The 14425-nt window shown below is 36.3% G+C and overlaps 1 protein-coding gene across 1 annotated transcript in view; it reads left to right on the top strand.

The window, feature by feature from the left end:
• Positions 1 to 994: 994 nt before the first annotated feature.
• The window catches only part of Cdh7 (cadherin 7), a 140994-nt gene continuing 127563 nt past the window's right edge, over positions 995 to 14425 (top strand). Inside the window, exon 1 of the mRNA XM_055601229.1 lies at positions 995 to 1316. Coding sequence (XP_055457204.1) covers positions 1107 to 1316 — 210 coding nt within the window. The 5' untranslated portion in view covers positions 995 to 1106. The remainder of the gene's footprint in view (positions 1317 to 14425) is intronic.

Here is a 14425-nt window from a genome sequence, read left to right as displayed (position 1 = left end):
CCACTGAGCTTTACAAATGATCAAAATCAAATCAGAACACATCAAAACAGCTGGCATTCTGTTGCCTCAGTATCAATCAATCAGTTAGTTCTGAATTGCTGTATTCTTTATTTCTCTTTACAGTTTTGCTTGGAAGACTTAAAACAGCACATATCCTTCCCATTTGCTTAACTATCTGCTTTGAGATGTTTGGTTTTCAAAAAATCTGGACCCACGGTCTTTGCAAATACCAATATTCCAACCAAAGATCATACATGGAGATAACATAGAACCCCTGCACAGATGAGCCCATGGCAGCTCAGCCTCCAAGTGGGTTCCCTAGTAAAGGGAGTTCACTGACATGAACTCAGTGAGAGGCCACAGAAGGAGACAATGCAGCCAGTCCTGATGAGACCTGATAGACTAGGGTCAGAGGGAAGGGGAGGAGGTCCTCCCCATCAGTGGACTGAAGGAGGGGAATAGGAGGAGAAGAAGGAGGGAGAGTGGGATTGGGACAGGAAGAGGGAGGGGGCTACAGCTGGAATATAAACTGAATAAATTGTAATAATAAAAAAAATGTTTGGATTTTACATCCTAATACCAATAAACCCAAATGACTGAAAGATCCATAAAAAAGCTAACTCTAATGGCATAAAATGATGTTCCACATTTTTTAAAGAAATCTTATGATTAAATGAAATGTCCTAGAAGAAACACGAAAATTTTACTGTGGAATGAAGATAATTCTGCAAACAGGAGTCATTATGTAATTTATACATGTGGCTTCTATTGTGATTTTCTAAGTACGCATACCAATATTTCAGTGATTATACAAATACTAGTTCTGGAAATCCAGGGTTGCTAGAAACTAAACTCTTAGCATGATTACATGTCCTGATTTTTAACATGAGCTCTTGTCTTTGTTCTAGATACCTATTACACCATTTCTTGGCAACGGCTATTCAGCCTTGGTGACCTCTTCCAGTCCAACACTCTACAAATTATTATCTCTGGATTCCCAGCTGACACACTGCCGGAGGCAAGAGCTACTACGAAGCCAACTAGAACTGTGCCTTTTCTCTTGTCAAGGTTTTTTTCTTACACAGGAAAAAGGAAGAAAAAAAAAGATGAAGCTGGGAAGAGTGGAGCTGTGTAATTTTCTACAGCTTATAGCTCTCTTCCTGTGCTTCTCTGGGACGAGTCAAGCGGAGCTGCCAAGGTCCCGATCCAAGCCGTATTTCCAGTCGGGGAGGTCCCGGACCAAACGCAGCTGGGTTTGGAATCAGTTCTTCGTACTGGAAGAATACATGGGTTCAGATCCTCTCTACGTAGGCAAGGTAGGGCGTTTGGCCTTTCAGAGCTCCAGATGGTTAGTCAATGTCTGTGGTTGGATGGAGAGCTGCTAGTACCTTTTTCTTTGATGATGAAAGGACAGAATGATCCTCTCCGAAAAGTTTATCATGCTTTTGCTATTAACTGCTGTGTCTGGTAAGACACTGAAGGTATAACGTAAGGAGGGAGCCCCCCCTCTTTTTTTTTTTTTTTAAATCTTTGGGGCCTGGTTCACCACTCTTGAAACACAGCTGCTAAGCTCTTATTATCACAATTAGAAAAAGATGACACACTACAACTGAAGTGATATGGTTCTTTCACAAGTGGATATTAAAATATTTTTGTCAGTGTACATAACTGAACATGATGAGTTTCTTTTTTTGGATTTTTTTTTTTTACTTTTATTAATCACACTTTATTCACTTTGTATCCCCCCCCATAAGCCTCTTCCTCCTCCCTTCCCAATCCCAACCTCCCTCTCCCTTCTTCACGCATGCGCCTCCCCAAGTCCACTGATAGGGGAGGTCCTCCTCTCCCTCCCTCCGATCTTAGTCTATCAGATCTCATCAGGAGTGACTGCATTTTCATCCTCTGTGGCCTGGCAAGGCTGCTCCCCCCTCAGCGGGAGGTGATCAAAGAGCGGGTTGGAACTCCACAAGGAGAGCAACAGAACCAGAAAGTTTGAACACAGGGGTCTTCCCAGAGACGCATGCTCCAACCAAGTACCATGCATAGAGATAACCTAGAACCCCTGCACAGATGTGGCCCATGGCAGTTTAGTGTCCAAGTGGGTTACATAGTAATGGAAAGAGGGACTGCCTCTGACATAATCTGAATGAGTGGCTTTTTATGTTTTATTTTTATTTTTTTACTTTCATGGATTTGTAGGGTTTTTTTTATTGTATATGAACATGTATATTACAGTAATGTGATTCATAACTATAACACAGCTGAAAGTAGCTATTAAAATGGGAGCATTATTTATAGGAACTTTTTATTATTACCCTAGTAAATATTTTCAGCATAAAGCGCCTATTCCACCTGATTTCTTTTTTAGCTATTTTTTTTATTTTTTATTTTATTTTTTTATTATTAGTTACATTTTTTTAACTCTGTATCCCAGCCGTGTCCCGCTCCCTCATTCCCTCCCAATCCCACCCTCCCTCCCTCATCTCCTCCCTGCCCCTTTCCAAGTCCACTGATTGGGGAGGACCTCCTCCCCTTTCACCTGATCCTGTTTTATCAGGTATCTTCAGGACTGGCTGCAAAGACCTTCTCTGTGGCCTAGCAGGACTGCTCCTCCCTTGGGGGTGGGGAGGTCAAAGAGCCAGCTATTGAGTTCCTGTTAGAAATAGTCCTTGTTCCCCTTCCTATGGGAAACCAGTTGGTTACTGAGCTACCATGGGCTTCATCCGCGCAGAGGTTCTAGGTTATATCCATACATGGTCCTTGGTGGAGTGTCAGTCTCAGAAAGGACCCTGTGCCCAGATATATTTTGTCCTTGTGGAGCTCTTATCCTTTCCATGTCATACTAACTCCCCTTCTTTCATAGGATTCCCTGTACTCTGCGGAAGGTTTGGTTATGAGTCTTAGTGTCTGCTTTGATACACTGCTAGGTAGAGTGATAGGTTTCATTATAACATTTCATACATGTATATAATGAGTTTTGACCATGTTCAAAGCGACACCTAGTATCTTCAAGAAATTCCCTCCTTTTGATACCCATTCCTTTTCCAACTAGTCTGCCATCTATTTTCATAGATGTGTGTGTATGTGTGTGTGTGTTTCAGCAAGTTTCATCAGGGTTGCTTACAAGAGTATGGGTAAGAAGTGGGAGAGTTATTTACAGGAGCATCATTTTACCGGTATACCTGCAGTGGAAGGAAATGTCTGCTCTCCTGGAAGCAAAGGTCACTGTTAATTCTGTACTGGCTAGTTTTGTGATACGGTGTAAACATATCCCCATTGTGTATCTTTCTCCATTATTATTATTACAAATTGCAATATGAAATTTTTTGACCTTATGGCTTCTGCTAAAAGCAGTACAAGTCCATTTTCTTAGTTATCTTCTTTTCAGAGAACTGTAATTTTTTTTCTTACTTTTGAAAATATCCTTTTAGTTAACTATGAGCGTGAATTGAAAATATCCCTTTAGTTAGCTATGAGCATGAATAGAATTCAGTTTCAGATGCTATTAGACAAATGATGAGCACATTCTGGTGTATGTATCTGGTCAAATGTGGCAGCCAAAGAGAGGGTTCCTGTTGTTGGTGGTGGTGGTTGTTATCCATGAATAGAAAATATTCTTTTGAGATCTCACTGACCTAAAGGGCATGTCAAAAGAGCACAGCCTGATGTTCACTTTCTTAAACCTTATTCCAGGCCATAGGCTCTTCAACGTGTTACGGTGTCCTAAATTTCTCAGTGTGGCACTTTGCACTGGTAAAAATATTTATGAATAGGACAGATCATTTGTACATTTCCCTTTTATCTCACCAATTTTAAGTGCTTATTCTTCATAAAATGTAGCAGGGTTTATCAATACATTTGCTTAGAAACTTGGTTGATTTTTATTTCAAACGTGAAAAATGAATACTTTATATTGGAGATTTCTTTCAAATAATTTGGCTAAAATTTTGAAAAAACGTTAATAAATACCATATTGTTCAAAGTAATTTTAAAATATTTATTGTTTTTGTAATGTTTAAGATATTGATTGATACTTTATGAGAAACAGAAGGATGGAAGTGAGTTAATATGTTTGAGACCTGTGGATTGAGACTCATTTTGAATAAAAACTTTAATTTTTGGCAGTAAAACAAATATGTAAATATGAAAAAATATAATATTTACATTTGTTTTACAGTAATTATCTTATACAACTATTAAAATAATTATTATTTTATATGTACAAAAATTTCTCTTACTTCATCTTAACTGATTTTCTTGCACAAAAATGATGGAGGTAAAGTCACTCTCTACAAATCAGTGATGTGAATTTGATCCCCAAGACTCATGTGGTGGAAAAAAAGCCCTCTAAATATCAATTTAAAATTATGCATACTTACATTACAAGTGTGTATTAAGTTATTGAGCAATATTTTATTCACTTCCTGAGGCAAATAGTATGATTTCTAGACATGGCTCTGCATGTCTTTAATCCCACTGGGGAGAAGAGGCAGGAGAATGAGGAGCTCAAGATCATCCTCATTCTTGGCCACCAAGGAACTGAAGGCCAGCCTGGACTACATAGTGCACTGTATCACAGAATATGTGTGTGTTTGTGTGTGTGTGTGTATTACAGAGTCAGAATTGTTGGCATATCTTATTGCACATGCAAGCAAGTTTGTGGGGTTTTTTTTCTTAAGATGTGTATTGAAAGGTGTCCTTACAAATTTTCCCAGGGAAGTGCACAAGATGTACAAGGTAGAAATGGGTTCAAGAAACCTAGCCTTTACTAAGATATGAAAAGTAAGAAATGGAACGTCTTGATATGGATTTATATTTCAGAGCAAAAAGTATTAGACTCAGAGTAGGAGTTTGAATTTCTCTCTGAGAGGTGTCTCAGAATGTAAGGGCTATATATGCTGTACAGATGAGTTGTCAATTTGCCTTTTGGGGGGGGCGTAGCGACCTGAAGTAGCAGACGAATAAAACTAACTTTGACCCCATTACATTTGTTAGCATCTATAAAATTTTCTTTTGTTTGCTTCTAGTTAAGCTATGCAATGGTCATGATCAGATATGCTTGCAGGACAGCAAACTAAATATATTAGACAAAAATATTGAGGATACATAGGCAGATGATAAGAAAGACAAAGAAACCTAGTAAATATTTTTCGAAGACACGTGTCTAACCATTTATCATGCAAGTGAGTTGGACACATACTTTTTTAGCAACTAGATAAAATTCTAGCTTTCGTAGCTACTTTAGGAGAAGTCGTAGGTGACTTTGATAAGTGTCGTGGCTTTATTGGGCCACATAATGTGTGTACAGAGTGTATCTGACTGACAAGTATCATTGCTGGTTTTGCCACTTACTTTAGGTTGTATAATTTGAGGTAAATTTTCTAGTATCGCTAGCTTTTTGGTTCTTTACCTCTGAAATAGAAATACTGACATCTACTGTTTTGTCTTGTTTTTTTTTTATTACTTAGTAAATGACATAAAATATTAGGAGAGCTTGTGAAATGTCTCAGAAGTTAAGAACACATAATACTCTTGAAGAGGACACAAGTACAATTTACTGCACCTATTTTGGGCAGTTTACAAATTTCTGGTCTCTGTGGGGCTACATTCTTTTGGAGAAACCTCCACAAATAAATACACATGAACATTAAAAAAATAGGTTTTGACCGGGTAATCAATGCAATAATAATTTAATATTTCTACTTTGCCATATAATAGAAATTAATAGAGCTATTGATAGTCTCTGTGGAATGTTTCATAAGTTAGCTCGTATGAAAGTAGCTATTGGTATATATATACTGAATAGCATTTGTACTTATTTCAAAAGTTCAGAGTAATGGTCTGTTTGAGCTGAGTTTAGAAATGGAGACATAATTTCTCTAGGTTCCCTCAAAATTTCAAATTCTAAGATTATGATAATGACATGTGACCCTCAAAACAGTTAATTAAGTGAAAGTATGGGAAGTTAAAGTTTGTCATTAAGATTCCCTGACTTGGCTAAACTGACTGACTAGCGAGCGTAAGGATCCTTATGTGAGCCTCTCTAGCACTGGAGTGGGGATTTGAACTCAGTTTCTAGTGGTGCAAGGCAAGCGCTTTACTGAAGCCATTTCTGCCATTCCCAGTCCTGGGCTGGTTTTAGGTACAATGAAATGACTCTTATTGATAACTTTCCTCTGCTTCTTTAATGATAGAAAATGTTCAGTTATTGATCCTAAATGCACACAGAACTAAATAAAAAGCCAGCATATTGCCATGCTTGAGTCCTGTTTAGAGAATGGCAGTGTATTCCCCTTCGGTTAATTACTGCTGCACCTTGTTCCTTGTGGCTCTTTAGCTCGTCCTGGCTGCACGTCACAGTAGATCCGCTTGCCATACACAGGAGGCCACATTTCCACCCAGCAGATTGCACCAGTGTAGGTTTTCAGCCCACTGTTTTCTTCACCTTGGTATTTCTCACTTATCGTGCCCTAACCCGTCTGAAAAAAAAAATGCCTGCAAAACCACCAAGATTCAGTTCCAGGTATTAAGTGGTTTTCATCTTTGCTAACTGTAATGGGCTGCCAGCCGATGGCTGCGCCCGAGGCCATTACTTTCACAGAAATATGTGCTTCCTGGACCTTCCCCAGTCTGCTTCCCTCATTGTTAACATCACTCGTGCTGTTTATGCTACTCACGTTTCTTCTCTACTCATTCAGGGAGAATTTATTCCTATTACTCAGTAGAAATCAAATACATAGAAATGCACTGTTCCTAACTTGCATTCCATTAAACTGAAAGTGTTGGTGTACATTCCCCCCACACTTTCTTCATTACACACCAGCATATCTTTCTCCAAAAGCTTCTATATCTTCCAATAGTGTGGCTGCATTCATTGCTGCAGAAAAGAAAAATTTATCATGAAAATAAATTACATTAATGAGATGAATTGCAAATTATATTCCTTTGGTTTTTTTTTTTTTTTTTTTTGGTCACACACAGAAGGGGAAAATAACAAATTAAAAGTATTAATTACTTGGAAAACATATCTTTGTATTAGAATATATGTTATATTGATTCTAGTACACAAAAAATAAATTAAACAGAAAACTGTCCTCTAAACATGTATGTTGCCTACAGTCAGATCGAAACATAAGAGAAAATAATGATGTTTTTGTTGTAAGAATGGATAGTTTTCATAAGATCTCTATAACCAGTTGGTTGGTGAAGGTACTTATTGGTAATGTCTTAAGCTTTCTTACAGCAGCTGGAATTCCTGGGGGTTTCAAAAGACCATGGACATGAATCAGCTCTGTGGGATGCAAATAAGTTCGTGTTTTTAAAGAAATACTTCCAGGCAATTATTATTATTATTTTTGCTCATAACAATTTAGTATTATGATAAGGATTTAAGTGAGTTTTCTCCATATGAAATCAATAATTCAAAAATTGTGTTTGGTATGTTATCACAATATGGGAAATTAAAGATATCATAATGTGCTAGTAAAAATGCAGAAACCTGCAATCATTTAGGTATGCTTTGCCATCTTCACTGTTTAACTAACTTATAAATGAAAATGACAATTTCCAAACACTTGATTTCTAGATTATAAAACTAGAAGTTGAGGACTGAGGGAACATTTAGAGATGGATTCGGTTGCTGACAACCACATGGCTGTGCTTGCAAATTTCCTATTCAGTCTCTGCTGATCAAAATGGTTTAATGATCCTTCTCACTTTCATTTCTGTTTGTCCAGAGTGCCACCTGTTTGGGGAAAGAAACATCAAAAATTAAAACTGTGATGCAGTCCACACTGCCTTTGTTTTTATTTTGTGTTTAAGAGTAGTATAGTATAAGAGTTTTTGTATAGAAGACAAGATATAAACTAAAGCGATGATTAGTTCGATATGTAAAGTCCACTGTCATTTTGACGTGTTCCGACACACAGGAAGGCACTGATCTTACTCTTACTTTGGTGGGTCACTAAGATAATTACAAAACAAAATAGTAGTTAAGACAAACACATTTTTTTTCTGATTTAAGTTTATGCAGACATGTTCTATAACAATAACTTTTGTTCTTTTTTACCATTTTCATGAATAATCATGTTATTTTAACTCTCAGTTTGATTGCCTGAGACAGTTTTCAGGAACAGATTCGACACTATATCTCTTTTAGTAGTTGTTAAGCTTGAACTTCACATTTTTTCTTTTCTTTTCTTCCTTTTATCATTTCTTCCTCAAATATATATGACAGCTCTATTTTGAAGAAACACTGTTCAGCAGTGTTTGATCGAAGAGCTTAGACTAAGGATTTTATAATCAAAACAGGTTACCAAACGACAAAAAGAAAAAAAAAAGGAATTAAAATCTAAGGTTAAACTTTACCTGTGGAGGAGGGGAAACCAAAAGTTTTGACTCCGGGATACCTGAACAAATACTTGCCTGGACAGCCATACTTCTGTGAATTATTTTGTATTTTATATAGATTCTTCAACCAAGGCAAAATGGGTAACTGACTTATCTCCTTAGGAGCACTAGGAGATCTTTATCAAGTAGGCAAAACACTTAAATTACAGCTGTGGATTCTTGTTATTTTGAGCATGTCACTGCAAAAAATTAGGCTCCATTTCTTTTTTTCTTTTTCTTTCTTTTTTTTTTTTGTAGACAGAAATGTTAAAATTATATTTCAATTTCAAAATAACAAAAAAAACTGTTTAAGATATTTAATATTACTTCTAATGTGAATTTCAGCAAGAAATAAAAAAAAGAAGGTAAAAATTCATCACAGACCAGACCCAAACAAACAAACAAAAAAGTACCTGCAAAATTGAAATTCACATGATTCAATACCAAAACACATCCCTTAACAAATAAAGTGTAGCATGATCCAATCTTACAACAGTGAAAACAAGTTGTACATTCATTTCCTAGAAGAACTGCAACAAAATATCACAAACAGTGTGGTGTGATGTACAAGGCCAAGTTACCTGCAGGGCAAGTTCTTCATGGCTACAGAGCGTGTCTAATCCAGTCCTCTTTTGACGTTGGTTGTCTTCTGTACAGAGTTTTGAGCGCATAGATGCTGTTTTCCATCTCTGCTTTCCTCTCTGTACATGTACATCAGTCTTACTAGATCTGGGCGTCAGATTTTAAGTGAGTACATGTGTTCTTATCACGTTTCCAAATACAGTTATATTTGGGGTTATCTGGAGGAGGACTTTAACATGTAAATTTTGGGGGTACCCAATTTAAGTTCTAAGAAGTCTAAAACACTGAGAAGATAATATATAAAACAAGATACTTTAGAGGAACTGAAAATGACACTAGATTTTTTTTTTTCTTTTTTTTTTTTTTTTACTTTCTCCTTCTGCTACCCTAGACCTACTCCTGAAAGTTTCTATTCTCCCTAAAATCTAACCTACGCCTAGAAGTTCTAAGCCTCTGAAACTTGCTCCTGAATAAACTCACCTTTTCTAATTATTTTTGTAGGCTCCATTTCTTTACCTGTTAAATGAAGATAAATATCTTAAAATTTTTGAAGCTAATCTAAGCATAAAAAGAAATTGTAAACTGCTGTTCTGAAGCTCGGTTCCTCCAAATGATAGTATCCTAAGTGAATATTGTAAATATTCAGTCTAGGAAACTGATGTTGGTGTAAAACACATTTACTAATGAGGAAGTGTATTCAATTATTCCTTTCTTTCTTTTTAGATTTATATGTTTATTATGTATATAGCATTCTGCCGGCACATATGCCAGCAGACCAGAAGAGGGCACCACACCTCATTATAGATGGTTATGAGCCACCATGTGGCTCCGGGGATTTGAACTCCCAACCTCTGGAACAACAGCCAGTGTTCTTAACCTCTGAGCCATCTCTCCAGCCCTCAAATTTTTTCTTAATAAAATTATTTTCTTGATGGGGATACACCCAGGATTATGCTTCTTTTTCCCCTATCTCATTAACTTTTTCAACCTGAGACAATTTATAACTTAATTCATCAGAATTTCATTTTTGCTTTTGTCCTGTGTGTGCGTGCATGCGTGCAATGCATGTTCGTCTGTTGGTTTATGTGTCAATGTTGGTGAGCCGAGGCCAGATATCAATGCTTACATCATCCTCAATTGTTCTCCACTACAGTTTTTAAGACAGGTTCTATTCCTGAGCCTGGAACTCAGCAGTTTAGCTGGTTTTGCTGGGTACTGGGTTTCAGGGATCCTCTTGTCTCTTCCCGCCTTGCCTGTGCTTGGATTACAGGCTTTTCCCACCATATATGTATGTCCTGTGAATTTTATGGAACCAAACTCAGGTCCTCTACAGCGATCACTTAACAGGCTGAACCATCTTCCTTGCTTATGTCGTAATTCTTATACACATATATATTTTAATTGAAAATATTTTTATACAATACAATCTGGTGACAGTTTTTGCCCTTCCAACTCTTCCCAGATCATCTCCACCTCCCCACCTACCCAACTCTTTTCTTTCACATGCTTCCTATTTTTAAAATAAGAAAGCAGGCAAACAAAGAAACAAACAAATCAGAAAAAAATAATAAAACACAAGAAACCCGTACTTGTACACACTGAGAGGGGTTTGAGAGAGAGAGAGAGAGAGAGAAGGAAAGAGAGTAAGAGAAAGAGTGAGGGTGAAAGAGAGATCCAAAACTCCCCAAAATTGGAAACTACCATAAACAAGTAAAAATCAGCAAAACAAAACAAAAATGCCCAAAATAAGACATAAATTCTATAAAAATTACCACTGAGTTCATTTGGTGTTGTCTATCCACTGTTGGGTATGGGGCCTTCCCTTGGGTGTGAGGTTAATATACATTAATATACCCAGGGAGAATCCATTAGAGAAACGTAATTTTTCTTTTGCAAGATGAGGTCAACTGGATATAGATTCTTGGTTAGGGATGAAAACTCATATCTGTTTTGCTATCATTGTGCTACGACCCTGTTGGTATTGAATATCGCTATATTTTGTTTCTTTGCTTGCTTGCTTGTTTTATTTTTATATTTTTATAATTTATTCATTTTATATCCCGATTGTATCACCTTCCCTTGTCTCCCCCAAGGCCACCATACCACCCTCTTCCGTCTTATTTCCCTTCGCTACACCACTGAAAGGGAGTTCTCCTCCCCTACCATCTGACTCTAGCCTATCAAGTCTCATCCTCTTGTGTACTCTTCCTCTGTGGCCTGTTAAGTCCACCTTGCCTGGAAGAAGTGATCAAAGAGCAGGCAACCAAGTTTATGTCACAGATAATTCCTGTTCCCCTTACAAGGGAAGCCATATGGAGTCTGAGCTGCTTATGGGCTACATCTGAGTAGGGGGTCTAGGTTCTGTCCATGGATGGTCCTTACTTGGGCATCAGTTTCTACAGGCACCCTTTGGCCCAGATATTTTGGCTTTGTTGGTCTCCTTGTGGGCCTCCTGTTATTGTCAAATATGGGAGACTTAAACATCTGTGGACTTTGATTTCTATTGGGAAATGTATCAAACTCTTTTTTAATGTTATTTAATTAAAATACAATTGTTTTTGCATATTGTAATGCCAGCAATATACTGTGTAGTTTGGTTTTGGCTGTGATAACTGGAAGTCTTCAGAGCACTTTTGAAATATATTGATAAAATTGTTTCATGGAGTTCTTGAAATTCATCAGATTTGTTTCAGACAGAGAAGATTCTAGCCAAGAGCTAGAGAAGCAGCTTCTGACCCACTGCCAAGTAAAGACAAAAGACAGAGTCAAAATTTATGTGTGATGAAACAGTGTGGTGAGGCAATCTACATTTCTAGTTCAACTGGATTTCTTGTCTTCTGAAAGATGAATACAGAGGAGTAACTTTTTTAGGATGTGCTGTTTTACTGGAATTATAATTAAAGTACCAGAAACAAAGTGTTTAGCATCATCCCAGCAATTTTTGTATATAAACGCTACGATTATCTGATAAGAATGCATTTATTCAAATGTTTGATTATGTCCTTAGTTAAAATGCTGACATGTTTTTAAGGTACTTAGCTGAAAACACACAAACAAAATTTGGCCAACACATACATAATGTTCAACAGATGTGTTTCAAAGATTTGTGATGATCGCTAGTGGAATCAGTTAAACCATGCTCAAATTAGATTTTTCTGATTTGTGAGTCATTTAAGTGTCCACATTAGAGCCGAATATGTATGGAAAGATTAAACATTCTGTAGCTGGTTCTCTAGAACGAAGTATAAATAACATAAAAACTACCATTTTTTTTCCCATAACATATCAAAGAATCTTAGTTCTGAGTTGCACAACTTCCTTATTTCTGAGACAGTTTACATAATTTTCTGAACTGAATCATAACTGAGCTGCTACTTCTTGCTTATTCAAGAGAAGCAGAGCTCCTGGCACTGAAATTCAACTTAATTATATACCAGAAAATGATTCCTACACTGAGCTATAATTTGTATGAATCAAATATGAATATTAAAGACATCATTAATAACTATGCATTATGACATTGGCTAGTGTGGCCACATTTAAAAAATTAAAGCCCTATATGAGTCTATAAAGAAATATTTATACTAAAGTAGTAAGGAAGTTTGCATACAAAAACTTGAAATTTTAATTTTTGTAATGATAGTACCAATAGCTGGCAAACAATTTAAGGCTTGATGTTGACAATAAACCCCAGGATTTATTAGAGAGGACAATGTGCAGAATGCTTGCCTATTTTTAACATCTGAGAGTAGATATTTACTTGTGATGAAACAAATATGCTCATTAAACTTGTTAGATAAGTTTTATGATATAACAGTATGAAACAAGACTATTTTCCCATTAATGAGATCATTTGTAGTAAACTTGAGTAAAACTGAAGATATAAAATGTGAGTGGGTAAGGGCTTACGGATTGCTAAGAACAGTGTTCCTATGCCGCAGAAAGATAATTATTTTTCAGTGTATGTGTGTGTGATCAAAAGTTGTATGTAAATAACACATACATATAGAGAGAGGACATAGATGTATACATGTGCTAGTATAAACACTAATTTCAGAAGTATGTGGTCTGTGTTTGTGAATTTTCTCTGTAACCTCAAAATATGATTTCAGATGAATGGTCTGGTTCTCCTTTGTCATTTATAAAATAGGTACAAGATTCTAACCTCATAGGAATATTGTGAATACAGAAAAGTGTACATTAAATTATATAGTGAAGCTCCTAAAAGAGAAAGTGTATGTGTATAAATTAGGAAGCTTCTTGAAGAAGCAGTTCAAATACATGTATCAAGATTTTTACTAGTATTGATAGATTATATAAATTAGTTCCTAATAACACCTTAAACTATGATTTTTGTCTTGAGATTTTTATTATTACTTTTATTATAATGAAATAAGGACAGCAACATAACTAATGCTAAATCATAAAGCCTTTACTTACAAAAAATCATACCCAAGGAATGTGCTAAGAAGAAAGTATAAAAAAATAATTCTAGCTTTGCAAACCAAAACGAATCTTTTAGAAATCTTTCCTCAGAAACATTATTTGTCTTTGTATCTCCTCATCCATAACAGACTCTGAAAATTCCTCATGAGATTCTGCTAGTTTATCCCTATATTTCTCTCAAGTCTTTTGGCTTTCTTCTTCTCTGTAATAAGCTAAAGTAACCTTACTTAAGGGACCACAGTCTCTTCCCTCCAGGCTGAGAAATGACCTCTTATGTTGTTAATTTGTTACAGGGCATCAGAGCCAGGGTTCTGCCTTCATCATGTTGCTGAACATGATGCAAGTAGAAAGGTTTCCTCATGTCTGGTGTTGCAGTATTGGAAGCACTCGCATGGCCCTGACCATTTCATGGACCACAGATTCAAGGACCATGAAGTTCAACGAAAATATGTGTAGTTTAGGATACAGGAAGATCTTCATTCATGGTTATATCACCTATGCATGTATGATCATCAACTTCCTTTATTTAATCCCTAAGAGAGCTCTGTCTCTGTTTAAAAATTATTTGTATATCAACCAGAATGATATAAAGTAAAAATGGAGATCCAAGGAGAGATCTCGGTGAATATGTAGCTGTATGAAAAGTTCTATCTTTATTTATTCTTCTGCCTCACTGAGGAAAGCAAAAAAAAAAAAAAACAAAAAAAAAAAAAACAAAAAAAACCCCCAAAAACTTCAACTCATTGTCTGGTCAGTGTGGCAGAGAACAGGTTGCACAAATTGTATCTGAAGAACTGTGAGCATTAAAAAATTGAGAGCTCTCTGATTATTTCTTGTTTTCTAAGTGGAACTGGACAATCTGCATTTTGTAAAACCATCATGGGATATGTTATCTAACTAACAAGCTATATATATAGCTTTCTATATATGACGACATTAACCGATGAGCAATACACTGTTGTGTAAATGTACCACCTTTTCTTTATACATTCTTCAGTTGAAGCCAATC

The sequence above is a fragment of the Psammomys obesus genome, unplaced genomic scaffold, assembly GCF_907164565.1.
Source record: "Psammomys obesus unplaced genomic scaffold, mPsaObe1.curated_primary_1811, whole genome shotgun sequence".
NCBI classification, from domain to species: Eukaryota; Metazoa; Chordata; class Mammalia; order Rodentia; family Muridae; genus Psammomys; species Psammomys obesus.
This window is presented reverse-complemented; position numbering and strand designations above follow the sequence as displayed.